This window comes from Platalea leucorodia (genome assembly GCF_965183815.1).
Source record: "Platalea leucorodia genome assembly, chromosome: 1".
NCBI lineage: Eukaryota > Metazoa > Chordata > Aves > Pelecaniformes > Threskiornithidae > Platalea > Platalea leucorodia.
This window is the reverse complement of record NC_138823.1, coordinates 67015443-67028807: the sequence shown is the minus strand read 5'-3', so window position 1 is coordinate 67028807 and position 13365 is coordinate 67015443. Positions and strand designations below refer to the sequence as shown.

The following is a 13365-nucleotide window of genomic DNA, read 5'->3' as shown; positions in this document are numbered from 1 at the left end:
GCTGGATCGATGGGCCGAGGCCAACTGTATGAGATTCAACAAGGCTGAGTGCCGGGTCCTGCACTTGGGTCACAACAACCCCATGCAACGCTACAGGCTGGGGGAGGAGTGGCTGGAGAGCTGCCTGGCAGAAAAGGACCTGGGAGTGTTGGTCAACAGCCGGCTGAACATGAGCCAGCAGTGTGCCCAGGTGGCCAAGAGGCCCAATGGCATCCCGACTTGTATCGGGAATAGTGTGGCCAGCAGGACCAGGGAGGTGATAGTGCCCCTGTACTCGGCACTGGTGAGGCCTCACCTCGAGTCCTGTGTTCAGTTTTGGGGCCCTCACTCCAAGAAGGACATGGAGGTGCTGCAGCGTGTCCAGAGAAGGGCAACGAAGCTGGTGAAGGGTCTGGAGCACAAGTCTTATGAGGAGCGGCTGAGGGAACTGGCGTTGTTTAGTTTGGAGAAGAGGAGGCTGAGGGGAGACCTTATTGCTCTCTACAACTACCTGAAAGGAGGTTGTAGCGAGGTGGGGGTTGGTCTCTTCTCCCAAGTAACAAGGGATAGGACAAGAGCAAATGGCCTCAAGTTGCACCAGGGGAGGTTTAGATTGGATATTAGGAAAAATTTCTTCACTGAAAGGGTGGTCAGGCACTGGAACAGGCTGCCCAGGGAAGTGGTTGAGTCCCCATCCCTGCAGGTGTTTAAAAGATGGGTAGATGTGGTACTTAGGGACATGGTTTAGTGGTGGACTTGGCAGTGGTAGGTTTACTGTCGGACTGGGTGATCTTAAAGGTCTTTTCCAACCTAAATTATTCTATGATTCTATGAAAATATTAAACAATGGGAAAAAATAGCGTTTTTTCCCCCATGGTCTTGTCTCTTGCATGACTTCAGAATCTTGTATTTGACAACAAAGTATTTCCATTATACACAGATAAGTAGCTTGCAATATACATAATATATAATTACAGCTGGACTCCCAGCCTTCTCTTTAAAGAAAATCCTTGCTTTTGTGAGTTTAGGTCAGATTCTTGATCTCATCCAACTTTCACAGCCATGTCACAACTTCATGTATTCAAACTTCTTCTGTAACCAATGCAGCCAGAACATTCTGTATTATGAATATAAATGTAAAAGCGGCTAATGTTAAGAAAGAAAACAGAAGAAAAATTGCTGAAAGTGTTTCCATGTGGCAAACAAGTTTCTTTTTCTTTTATTTGACAAATCACTGTATTGGTAATTGCCACAAATCTAGGTCTGGAATACAGTTCTCAAATATGTCATCCACTGCTAAGAATTTGATTAATTGACTCCTCATTTATTCAATTACTGCATTAATAGTTTGGCATTTTTAAAAGTTAATCTTTTTTATCCATTAATAATTATTGTTTAATCCATATCTTGAAATATTCCTAATGGTCGGTTTCATTAATTTAATAAAGAACAGCAAAATATCTCTTTTCTAAATACTACGTAGTTTGTATCCCAGCTTAGTTCCAAACATGTGATTGACCAGGATTTTGAATAGTCTCATGGATGACTTGTATACGCAGGATAAACAAGATCAGTTTGAATACATGGGTTATTTTGAATTTGTCAATGCTTTTATCGTGTTTGCATGAAATTTGATACGGTGGCAGCATAAATTGCCAAGGGAAAGAAAAGGAAAACAAAAGAAGAGCATTCACTGGACACTAGCTGAATAAATAAAAGTTTTTATTCCTAACTCTGTGACCGCACTGTTATATGCCCTTGGGCATGGCACTCTACTCCTTTTTTCCTGTGTTGCTCCTCTTTCTTTTTCTTTTGTCTGTTTGAACTGGAGCTTCTCCCGGGTGGGTACTGGAGGTGCTAATTAGGATAGCTAGCAAAGTGGGGTCCTGATCTCTGTTATGGCCTCTAGGTGTTGCTATAATACAAATAATTAATGAAAAGACATGTTTCATAGCATCCATAGAGGGAGTTGCCAATTTTTCTCAGAGCCATGCTTAATTTTATACAATTAAACCTCTCTCTATCTCCCTCCTCTCTGCAACATAGCTGAAATTTTAGCTTTGTATATTGGACAAATGAACCTGAATGTGAAAAGTAAAGGTAGGGAAGCTGTACAAAGAGATTCGACTCACCTCTAGTTAAAGTTGCTCATTTTGGGGTGCCTTGGTGCAAGCCTCCTGTCCAAGGATGGTCTCTACTAGAGGAAGCCATTATCATATTCCTGACCCAGCCCAACCTTTCAGTGCCAGTCAATCATTGGGCATCGCATCCATTGCAAGGACTCTGCCACTGATGTGGCTTAGGAGTGCACGTAAGGCGCACGTAAGGACACAAATGCAGGTGATCTAGATCAGGACACAGTTCTCTTCCCATGTCTAAGGACACAACTTATGGCCCCTAAAGTAATTACAAATTGAGAGACTTGTGAGTTTAGTGAGGATAAGCTTTTTCTTGTAGGGTGAAAATTCGGACCGTGGTGCGGGTTGGTCATAAGATCTGCATGTTTTGCCTAACAGGGGACTATTACGCAAAACGCATTGCCATTCTCATTAAGGATTTTAAGATTTTTAGATTAATTTTAAAAATAAGGCATAGGGGAAAAGGAACAAATAATTTGGAAGAGTTTGAGCAACCTTTTGTTTCGTCACATTTCCAAAGAAGGAGCTGCCAGTCCCGCAGCCCGCCACAGCACACCCATTTGATGTAACCTCCAGCCGAGCAGTTCCTGCAGGAGAACAGCTCTCATGGAAGTGTGCCGGAGCCATCGGTACTTATGGCAATACCCGGAATAGTGGCAGATGCCTCTCAGAACTGCATTTGTAGAAAATGCATTTGTAGCCAACCAGTTTTCTCTGGCAGGGGGTAAGTGATCCCTCCTACAAAGCAAAGGCACGGTGAGGAAAGGAACTGGACGCACATTTAAAGAAAGTGCTTCAGGTGCTTGCTGGAGCGATGTCTTACCAGGATTTACTGACACAAAAGGGGCAGAAGATGGGATCAGAGCTCTTTCCAGCCAGATATAGCCGCTATAGGGGACCATGAGCCCTATAGCCATCCCCTCCCTCCCTCCCTCGTGGCTGGCGTCATTTGTGAGTTAATTACAATCCCTTCCCGGCATGGAGGAGAAGTACAGTCTGGGGCAGGCAGCCTCTCTGCTCTGGTCCATATGTAGTTCAACCTCTGGGACAACCATGGTCCAGCTCTCTTGAGATTGCATAACCAGATACTGCAGGTCTTGTTGTATTTATATAAAAGCTATTTTAATCAAAAGACTAGCCATTAAATTGCCAGTGTTCTTAAGCATGCTTCACCAATTTTTCCACTTTTAAGACTCAAATAGACAATTTTTTTAATGTTTTATAAACGATAAAAAATTCACATCAGATTTTAACAGAATTAAGCATACTTATTCAACACACATGGGGCCTCTGAAAAAAATGTTATTCAATTTAATAATTTTAATTTACATTGTATATGTACAAGAGCATTTCTTTCAACCCACAGGTTAACACCACAAAAAAAAAAAAAAAAGAAAAAAAAAAAGAAAGAAAAAAGAAAAAACCTACTGCGGTTAGCGGAGTGAAGAAACTCTTGAAACACTGTTGTCTGAAATAAAAGCAAGGCACTCTCCCTTAACACCTGATATATTCCTGAATTCTGCCTAGGCAAAGGCATGTTCACACTGAGAGAGCTCTAAGAAAAGTAGTAGATTTATTCTGCGTTACCTGTTTCTTTTACCACTGTGACCTGTCACTTGTTGTACTCTAGGATGAATCCATGTATTGAAGTTGACATGAAGGACAATTCCACAGAGGATGGGACCTGGGAGAGTATCACAGTTAAGACTATCTATGGAAGACTGGAGGACACCGGCTACGTGAAATCTCACACGGGGCTCTGGACCTGCTACCTCCCACTCACATTCCACTTAATAAATAAACCTTGCTCAACAAAAAAGCAATTTTACTGTACTATGCTGATTCGCCTGAAAATTCTTTGTAAGGGCCCACTCGCAAGAAGCGCCTGCAAGCCCTCATCTGGCTGGTGCTCAGCACCTGGCAGGATTTGTCCCTAGATAAAAGTCATTTCTCAAGGGACCTTGTGTCTTACACAAGGAGACAAAAGTAAACACACTTCTGGATTTTGTGTCTGTATGTTTTTGTATGCGCACATGTGTGTGAGTGTATATATATATACGTATATATATATATTTAGTATATACAAAAGCAAAATCAGTCAAAATATATTTGTCTTGCTGGTCAGGCTTGTTACAGCAACCTACAAGAAACATTAGCTTCTCTGATATTTAATTATGCTATTATGTTTGCACATAAGCTTAAAAGTCAATACAAAAAGCAATACTTTTCCAAATATTATCTGCAGGTAAACCGGAAATATTAACTATAGTGATTAGAAGTCTGTTTCCTTATTGACACTACTATAAATCTTGATATAAGAATAATTTTTTCATAAAAGCACATCCAAACATAGTAAGTGATAAAATACCAGATTACTATTTGAAAACCATACAGTGACTCGATATCAGGGTTATCCTTTGCAGCAATTAGGCAATTCATTTGGCATCTGTTTGATTGTATAATTTAATTTCCATATAAACAGCATAGTTTAAAAAAAGACAAAAGCTAGAATGTTTAAAGCTAACAAAAGATACAGTGACATCAGGTTGACATTCAAAAATTTCCTTAGCAAAATGACCAACAAAATTTTGACTTAATACAGTGCATATAAAGTTTTTTAGAACTAAACTTTTTAAATATTATTTGAATTTAGCAAAACATGAGCAAGATTTTAATATCAAAGTGCTAAACAGTACTGCCTTAGAAGTCACTGCAAATAAACTGTAAAATAACTCTGCTTGTGATTTGACAGATATTTTATATACAAATGGTTAATAAAAAGACACGCGCGCACACACACACGCACACAAATATAGGTATATACATATATATATATACACATTATATATATGTATATAGTTTTCCAACTGGTGTATCTGAGTCAGTGTGAACACCCCATTTAGTTATCGTGTGTAACAGGGCTCCCATGAGCTGGCAGTCATTGCAATAAATACAGGCAAAGCCATTACAATATACCATGCATACAAACATTTATACAAATAAAGACACTATGCAACAAATTATTTCATATTAATATGGCATCAACAGTATAAACATACAAAAAGGAGTACGAACACGGAATGTTTAAACGCAGCCCGCTATATCCTTCCTAGCACTTACATTCATACTATTTTACAAGACTTGCTTGTTCTTGAAAACCATCTTCTGTCCGTTTACTAACTCGTCGCTTATGTTAGAAGTCTAAAACCGAACTATCCCTGATGCTGACCCTGTATGCTCCAATCACTACTTACTCGGATTTCCTTAGCTGAGGAACAACTGAGCCACAATTGCTCCCGTGTCTTCCACATACATTTATCAATAAGTTGCGCTACATGGAATCAAGTTTGGAAAACTCTGTCAGGTAAGTTAGTGCATGTAATTTTCTCACTTGATTTCTTCCGTTTGTTTTCATAGTAAAATAAATTAGTTAATAAACGAGACTTAGTAAGACAGCACTTTAAAAAATTGCACTTGAACATGGGAGCTAACAGCCATTGTCATTTTGCTATATTTGATTTGTATGAAACGTTCAATTGAATGTACTTTGCTAAAAAAGTGAATTTTTGTTTCGATTGTGCTGAAGTATGTGCCCTTGGTGCAGGAAGTATGCTAAAGGTATCCTCACGAAACACATACTACCCTGGCAAACAACCGTTTGCTATTCTTGTTTTCAAACACAGCTTCTACAATTTTATTCCTCATATGCCATGAGGTGTTAAACAACAGATTTAAAACAGTCATGTTAACCTTTTACTGCTGCTGGGATAGCATTGTCCAAAAGTGCCATATTAGCCATTTAAAAAAACCCAAATCACACAAAAGAAAACAAAGAACACAACCCCAAACCAGTAAGCCAGTACGTTTCAGGCCTCAGGTTGTAAGGACAAAGCGCCAGAAAAGACCTCATTTTAGACTCGGAGCTGCTTTTCTGTTAAGTGAGGGCAGAAATGTTAGCTGTAAGTCACGATCCGTTTGCCTGCTCTGGTGGGCGTTTGCCTTTCAGGAGGGTGGTTTGACTCAGAAGGGTAAGGTGTCCAGAAACAGCCTGTCGATAACGGAAGGGGCTGGCACCAAATCTTCCAGTTTCAGGTAAAAGATGCGCTGCAGTCCCAGTGTGCAGAGAGAACGCAAGTCAGCCAGAACACCCAGTACCTTCGGCTCTGCAGACTCAAGCGGTTGTCCTTTGTTTTGGCAACTGAAAGTTAAGTGATCTTTCAAACTGCTTGTGATCTTGTTGCATAGCTCTTCCACTTTCTTTGGTTCTTTTAATCCATGTCGTTCTGCAAAGCGAGAGGAAAAAACACATCAGCCTCCCTACCCCAAATTGAGAGAGCTCGTTTTCTTCGGTGTAACCCAAATCCATACTCTGGCACTCAAAGCGAAAAATGCTTTGAAAGTATAACATTTCTCAGAACAGTTGGGGTTCTATGCTGTCAGTTAACCTTTCTGCCACACAAAATAAGAGATGGCAAGTGCCCTTTTCTCTTTAGCTGCTAAAAGAGGCAGCAGAGATGCTCAATTATGATTGAAATTCTAGTACAAGGACTCCAAACATCCTCCGTATCTCGCATAATTTTCATGATATGAGACAGAATTAATTGGGTGATTTTCCAGCAAAACTATCACAGGAGGTGTTTTGGAGATTTCCGTGCTTCCCCACCAGTTGTGAATGCTCAATAACTATGGCAACCATTATTTATTCAGTGAATTCAAGTGGCGATCGATATCCTTAGCCAGCTCCATCAGCGCTGGGCCTAGAATTCCACCAGGAATTCACAGACACTCTTATAAGAAACTAAAGGCACCTTACCACCCTTTGTTATTTTGATCAGCTGCTGCTTTTTAGTTTATTAATCTTTAAAAGGTCTAAGACAAAAGAAGCCTGGAAGTTAACTATTTTGCTTTGAGCGAGCAATGCCTAAAGTGAGAAGGCAGCTGTTATCCATCACCAAAACCTCAGCATTCCTAGAAGGAAGGGGAGCTGGGGTTTGCCCCCCTTTGAATAGCCTTTTAAAAGGCTACAACCATGTTAAATGCATCCACAGTTCTTGAAGCGTAAGCAGAATGAATCAGATTTGTGATTCGTTAAAAGCAGGCTCTTTACTGGTACCTGGGGAAAGACAATTTTGTGCTTTTTGCTATCAAGATTGAGTGGGGATAAATTCATATAACATTTCAGAACAAATGATTTTGTGATGTTTTGATTTGCCTTTGACTTTGAAATTCACAGGTAAGAACTTGCTCAATGGCAAAGTTATAATCATTTAGACATGAAATAGAATAATACCGGATAGGACGGTCTAAGAAAATGCAGGTTAAATGAATTTTAACCGACTAGACATATAAAACCAGTGACAGCAGGGGACAAGGATTAATTCTGGCAGTTCTCGTCTTTGATGCATTTGAAGTTGTCTGCCTTCCCTGGCCCTCTCCCCCACCCCTGGCAGCCACGTGCCATATTGTGTCCACTGCCCCCAGCTCTTGTTCCTCTGCTCCAGGAGGAGTGGGCGATAGATACTTTCTCTGTCCGTCCCCTAACAAACAGGGAAAAGAGTAGAGTTTTCTTTACTTCCAGAAGCAGGCGTGGTGTCTGCGCAAGGTGCAGTGGTGCCTTACCCAGGCATGTGTATATAAACTCCTCACTGCCTTCCCTTACCGCTAGATGTTCTTGACAAACCAATAAAACAGATGGTATTCAATGAAGGCAGTCAGAAGTGTAAAGGTCTGATTTTTCCACTGATATTCACCCACTTTACACTTTTTTCAACTTTATTTACTGAGGCAGAGCCAGCTCCTGAAGAACACTAGTTTGGGATCAGAATCAGAGATGTGCAGACGTGTACATCTCTGGCCAGAAGCTACTGTGCTCTATCATTTAAGTACCATCAATCTGCCCTGTTGCTTCAGAGCAACACTCATCCAAGCAGTAACATCTGCTTCAGACATCTTTTTCACCTTGCAGGAATTAAAAACCCTAGGTATTCCAAGTGCCTTGTTTACATTAAAACACGAGGAGTCGATGAATATTTAAAGCCTTTCCAGTAAATGGTGTATAGTGTAATTATGTAAGCCTTAACTATACAGGTCACTGAGAGTAAATACTTAGGCAGATTCTGCCATTAAAAATCTTGGCGGATAAATATTTTATACAGATTTGAAAAGCTGTAGGTTTTTGGTTGTTTTTTTTTTTTTTACCACTAGCCTACTGAGAGAATCTGCAGGACATTAAATTAATCTTGCAGTCTTTGAAGAGTTCCCATCTTTTAATCTGTTTTGAGGTTGTTTCCTGGCTGTGTAAGTGAAGATATCTTTATAGACCTAGGGAGCTGAAATACTAGAAAGGATCCAAAACCTGACTACAAATTAGCAGAGCACATTTTTAAACCAATGCCTCAGTAGGTGTATACCTTGCTGCAGAGCATGGAAAATTATCTCTGGCTCTGGAGCACGCAGCAACGTTGTTAACATTTCCAGCCAGAACTAAACAGTCGTTGTCTCACACTGACAAGTTCAGAGGGTTTCATGAACAAATCATGTCTTTGGTGGCTAGCCGTGAAACATACTGATGCAAAACACAATATGCGCAGAGATTGTAATATTAGTAGTCTTGCTTTAAATAACAAAATAATGAAAATTCAGTATTAAGACATACTCCGTCCTTAAGCCGCTCTCTGGTGCTACAATATTAAAGCAGTCTCTGATAAACCAGGCTGTCCTCTCCTGCATCAATTGCCATGCAATGGCCTTTGCTACTTGCAAACCTCTACAAAGGTAATTCCTCATGACTGGAACTGCCTCGCTGGAAGAAGGGGTTCTCAGTCTCCAGTCCCTAAGGCATCCCTTGTGGACCCATAGAAAGTCAAAGCCATCTATGTGGAAGCTCTTCCACTAATAATGGGCAGCATATGCACTGGCACTGCCATCACAGTCTCTGGTGTTAGCATCCAACTAGTTTGTGGGGAATGTACTAGTATAAGAAACAACTCATCTCTTAGGTAGACCTGAGGAGTCTTGGGTCTAATTTACTCAAAGATTTAAATTTAATAGTTAGGGTTCAAATAGCAGGAAACATTTTCTTGCCTTTTCCAGACGACCAGGCTCATTTGGGCAAAGAAAGACCCACAGTCTTTCTCACTCAACCTAAAGACAGCAGCACAAGGCACCTGTGGTAAGTATGTGCACTGGCGCTGAAGCTGATGGCCTCTAATCATTTGCCGTCTTCCACAGGACGTTCTTATGCACATGGGAATGATAAGGCCAAGATTTATCCCAAGAAGGACAGCTAGTCAAAACCCATAGATTTTCTCTAACTGATTGAGGAGGTGTGTAAATATTATTGTATTCAGACTTTCTTATAATGACAATTAAAAAGGCACCGGGTAAAGTGAATATAGGATTTCTCAGCCTTGTGTTTTAGGATACCATTGATTTTTGCAAGAAAAATGGTGATTTATGGCAAAGATGCTCTCCATAAGCCTGTCAAAATGATTCATCGGAAGTCTTGCCTCTAAAGCTCTGCAAACTTAGCAGCTCATCCTGGCAAACTGAAGGCAGCAAGTTTTTTACACCTTTCTCCTTTTCCCAGGAATCTCAACACGATTCTGTGCTATAATTACGCTGATCAGCAAAAACTTGATAGGAAGAAAGTAAAAGAGCAGGAAAACCTGTCACCAGCTGTGCTAGTCCTTCTTTCCCTAATCTCTGACACGGGGTAGGTTATGCCAGGGCTAGGCAGACGGAGTGCTACCTTTATGAGAAACATCTCTCCAGGAGTGCAAGTATTTCAAAGACCTTGAGTATCTCAAAGACCCTTGAGCTCTGTGCTCTGTGTCAGGGTGGGTCAGTTTTAGCCTTAATTCATTCTGAGGTGTCAGTCCAATCAGAAATGCAACAGATTTACGCTGCAGACTTAAAATAGGCCTTTTGATTGTCTCGGTTTCAATATAGTTATCTGATTTTCTCTTCCCCCTTCACAATCCTCTTCCCCTTCTATAACTCAAATAAACACAAGGCTCAGTTGCCTGCAGCTTTCTGCTCGTCTCGTGCACGCTGTTACACAGCAAGATTGCAACTCGGCAGATCCAAGAGTCTCCTCTTGCAATCTGGCCCATATTCATCCTGCCTAACTCTCAGGCACTTCACAGGGGTGCCCAAGTGAGAAGCGCAGACTTCTCGAGCTCCTTCTAACGTCAGTGGAAGGATGGGCATTTTTAGAAGATAATTAAGATTTTAGGTGGATGAATCATCTTCTGGAGGTGCCCTGTATTCTCCATCAGCTGTGCAAGGTACCTAAAGTCAGATGAGCTGAATGACCACACAGGACATCATAGTTTGCTCCCTCCTTTAAGAAAACCACAACATAACACACAGACTGCTGGTTGCTGTAGGAGGAAAGAGTTCTTGCCTCAGCAAAAGGGTGGGAGGGGAGAAGGAGGAATGAGTACTTCACTTTGATGCTGACAGTGTTTCCCTCGGCAAAGTGGCGGGGGGAAGGCAGACAATGCAATCTGGAGAGTTTTTTTTTTTTTTTTTTTTTATAACTGGCTCTCCTACACTCCTCCAGTCTGCCACCTGCTCGTATGTAGACCCAGCACACGAAGCACCCACTCTGGAGGATCCTGGCAACAGGACTGAAGGATATCTGCTGCTGAAGAGTAGGTGAGCCTCCCTTCCGTAGGGAAGTTGGGCAAATTCATGTTCAGAAGGGAACTGCGGCAGCCAGACCCTTTTTAGCCAGACCGGACTCCTTACTATTTCTTGGTATGACTGATGGTGCTAAAAATTGTGTTTGTAAACTGGAACAGAAAGCCCAACAGCAGGAAGGCAAACACAAACTTGTAATTAATTGAAACCTCACAATATTCTTCCATGTTCTGGTGCCAGTCTAACAAAGCATTAAGAGTGTGAATAAGCCCAATATATACAGTGGCTCTGGGCTGGTCTGTAACACACTTAAAATAAAACATATGCCGAAATAGCTTGGCTGAATGAGGGCTAGAATGCTCTGTACTCGGCAGCATCCCGCTGGGAGTGTCAAGTGGGCAAAACAATAATATTTTGATGTGGATAGAGAAAGAAAGAGGCAGAGAGGAAAAGAGAATCAACGAGAGAGAGAGAGAGAGAGAGAACACTAGCTGTTTCAGAGCAGGCAGAAATTTGATGCTAAGTTAGAGTGTGCCCTTGAGATGAGTCTCAGTCTTTATATTTTGACAGCTAGAAAAACTGTAAAGCAGAGCATTAGAAATGGTCATTTGGGAAGTTAAGGAAGCATTTTCAAGAACAAGCTGAGCTAATATCTGGTCTACTCTGCAAGGCGTCATCATCAACACTATCCAGTCCAGCATGGAGTGGTTGTGCAGGAACACTGGTGATCCATGCAACACACTAAACTGATAGAAGTCGTCCATGTGGAACAAAGGACAGAACTGGTCCCAAGATGACCAGCATTTTCTTTCCATGTTGGCACTCTTCTTCAGCTCATTAGATCCTACATCCCAACAGAATAAATGATCCAAAGAAAAAGAACAGGACAGAACTCATTTCTTGCTTTCATGGGGATGTGGGGTCAGTGTTGTATGTTGTTTCCTAACTACTTTCTTCTGTCTGATGCTCAGAGCGCCGCTGATCTGCTCTGGAGGAAGTTGTGTCCAGCCCTTCTTAACCAACCGAAGGAAGTAAAAAAAGAGAAGAGAGACAGAGAGAGGAAGATCCTAAAGGAGTACCTTAAAGAAAAAAGATGTGCTTTGGCATTGCAGAGTTTAAGTTAACTGTTTGCAAGCCACCCACAATAAACCAGATATCACTTCTTTCATCCTGGGTGCTCTTTCAAGCTGATGTCCTATCTGAAGGGACTTGAAAATTCAGCAGCAATCCAACATGATGCTTTTCCTTCTAGGCAACATACTGCAAATTCCCAGGAAACATAAAATAAACAGCAAAAGCACAAATATATGGACTTTCTAATGGATTATACAGTGCAAAATATTACAAAATCTTTTCCTGTTTATTTTATGTTGCACATACCTTTAGTTTTACTCAAAGCAAGCAGTGAATTAGCGAGTATTGTGATACTCACTAGGTCTCCTGTCATTCTCTTCAAAATTACTAAACAGAACTAAGGGTCATATGTGCCTACAACCACGCAACCTATGCTGTGACCTGCAGCTGTGGTTGAGATAGGAGCTTTGCAGCTCCAAACAAGTCAGCAGGGTTAGTTAAAGGGCACTGGAACTACTGAGGCTCTTACTGGGGAGACGATTTGACATCCCAAAATGAGAGAACAGCCTTCAGTATCTTGGGACACTGGGAACAGGGGAATGTCTTTTAGCCTCCAGCACTAATTTTTACATTTATTTCCTCTTCCTTCACTGGTAGAGAGATGATAGTTCTCCCCATCACTCTTGGAGACCAGAGAGAGAACATGCGAAACAGAGTAGCGACTTCTCTTAATTTTCGCCTTCAGCAATAGAATCATAGAATCATAGAATAATTAAGGTTGGAAAAGACCCTTAAGATCATTGAGTTCAACCATTAACCTATCACTGCCAAGTCCACCACTAAACTGCCAATGACTAGTATACGAGAGGGTTCGTTTTCTAAGAGCATGTCTTTGTTTGGGCTATGAAGAGCATTCATGAAATCAAGAAGAACAAACAGGTCATTATTCCCAGTAGCATTTTTCTTTACCCAGAGAGACAATTCTTGAATTTGGTGCTACCTAAGATGCTGTACAGTATTAAAACAAGCTATGACTATTATACAACACTGGGTTGTTGTCTTTTTCTTTTCTTGGTTGAACCATCAAGTCATGAAAAGTTGATCAATGCAAACTAAGAACTGGAGCAATTTGTGTAACAATGAAGAAAATTTTGCTCAAGCCATCATTTCAGTTTTGCAGCATTGCTAATAAAAGCAAACAACTAGATTCACAAAACAAAGCTTTCCTGCTCCTTCCTATCTTGCAGCCCAATGACATGGATATCCATCTAGGACACGGGAGATGCATGGTCAGATTCCCTTCCTGTTGGAATCAGACCTGAGACTGGGCCTTGGGTGTCCCTCTGAGCACCAGCTTGTCCCCCAGTCATCAACACAACAGCCATCCTCCAGCCTGTGAAATATGTCAAATGGCCTCAGCACAAAAGACAGTGATACTCAATAGTCGGATATCCTATGTTCCTGGAAAAGGTCACTCTCCATTGCTCTGACCCAAAAAAAAGGCTTGAACCAGGGTCTGCTGACTACC

At 41.3% G+C, this 13365-nt stretch overlaps 1 protein-coding gene across 1 annotated transcript in view; it reads right to left on the bottom strand.

The window, feature by feature from the left end:
- Positions 1–3285: 3285 nt before the first annotated feature.
- The window catches only part of NR4A3 (nuclear receptor subfamily 4 group A member 3), a 29968-nt gene continuing 19888 nt past the window's right edge, over positions 3286–13365 (bottom strand). The window contains exon 8 of the mRNA XM_082305653.1: positions 3286–6400. Within this exon, the coding sequence (XP_082161779.1) occupies positions 6138–6400 (263 nt within the window). The 3' untranslated portion in view covers positions 3286–6137. The remainder of the gene's footprint in view (positions 6401–13365) is intronic.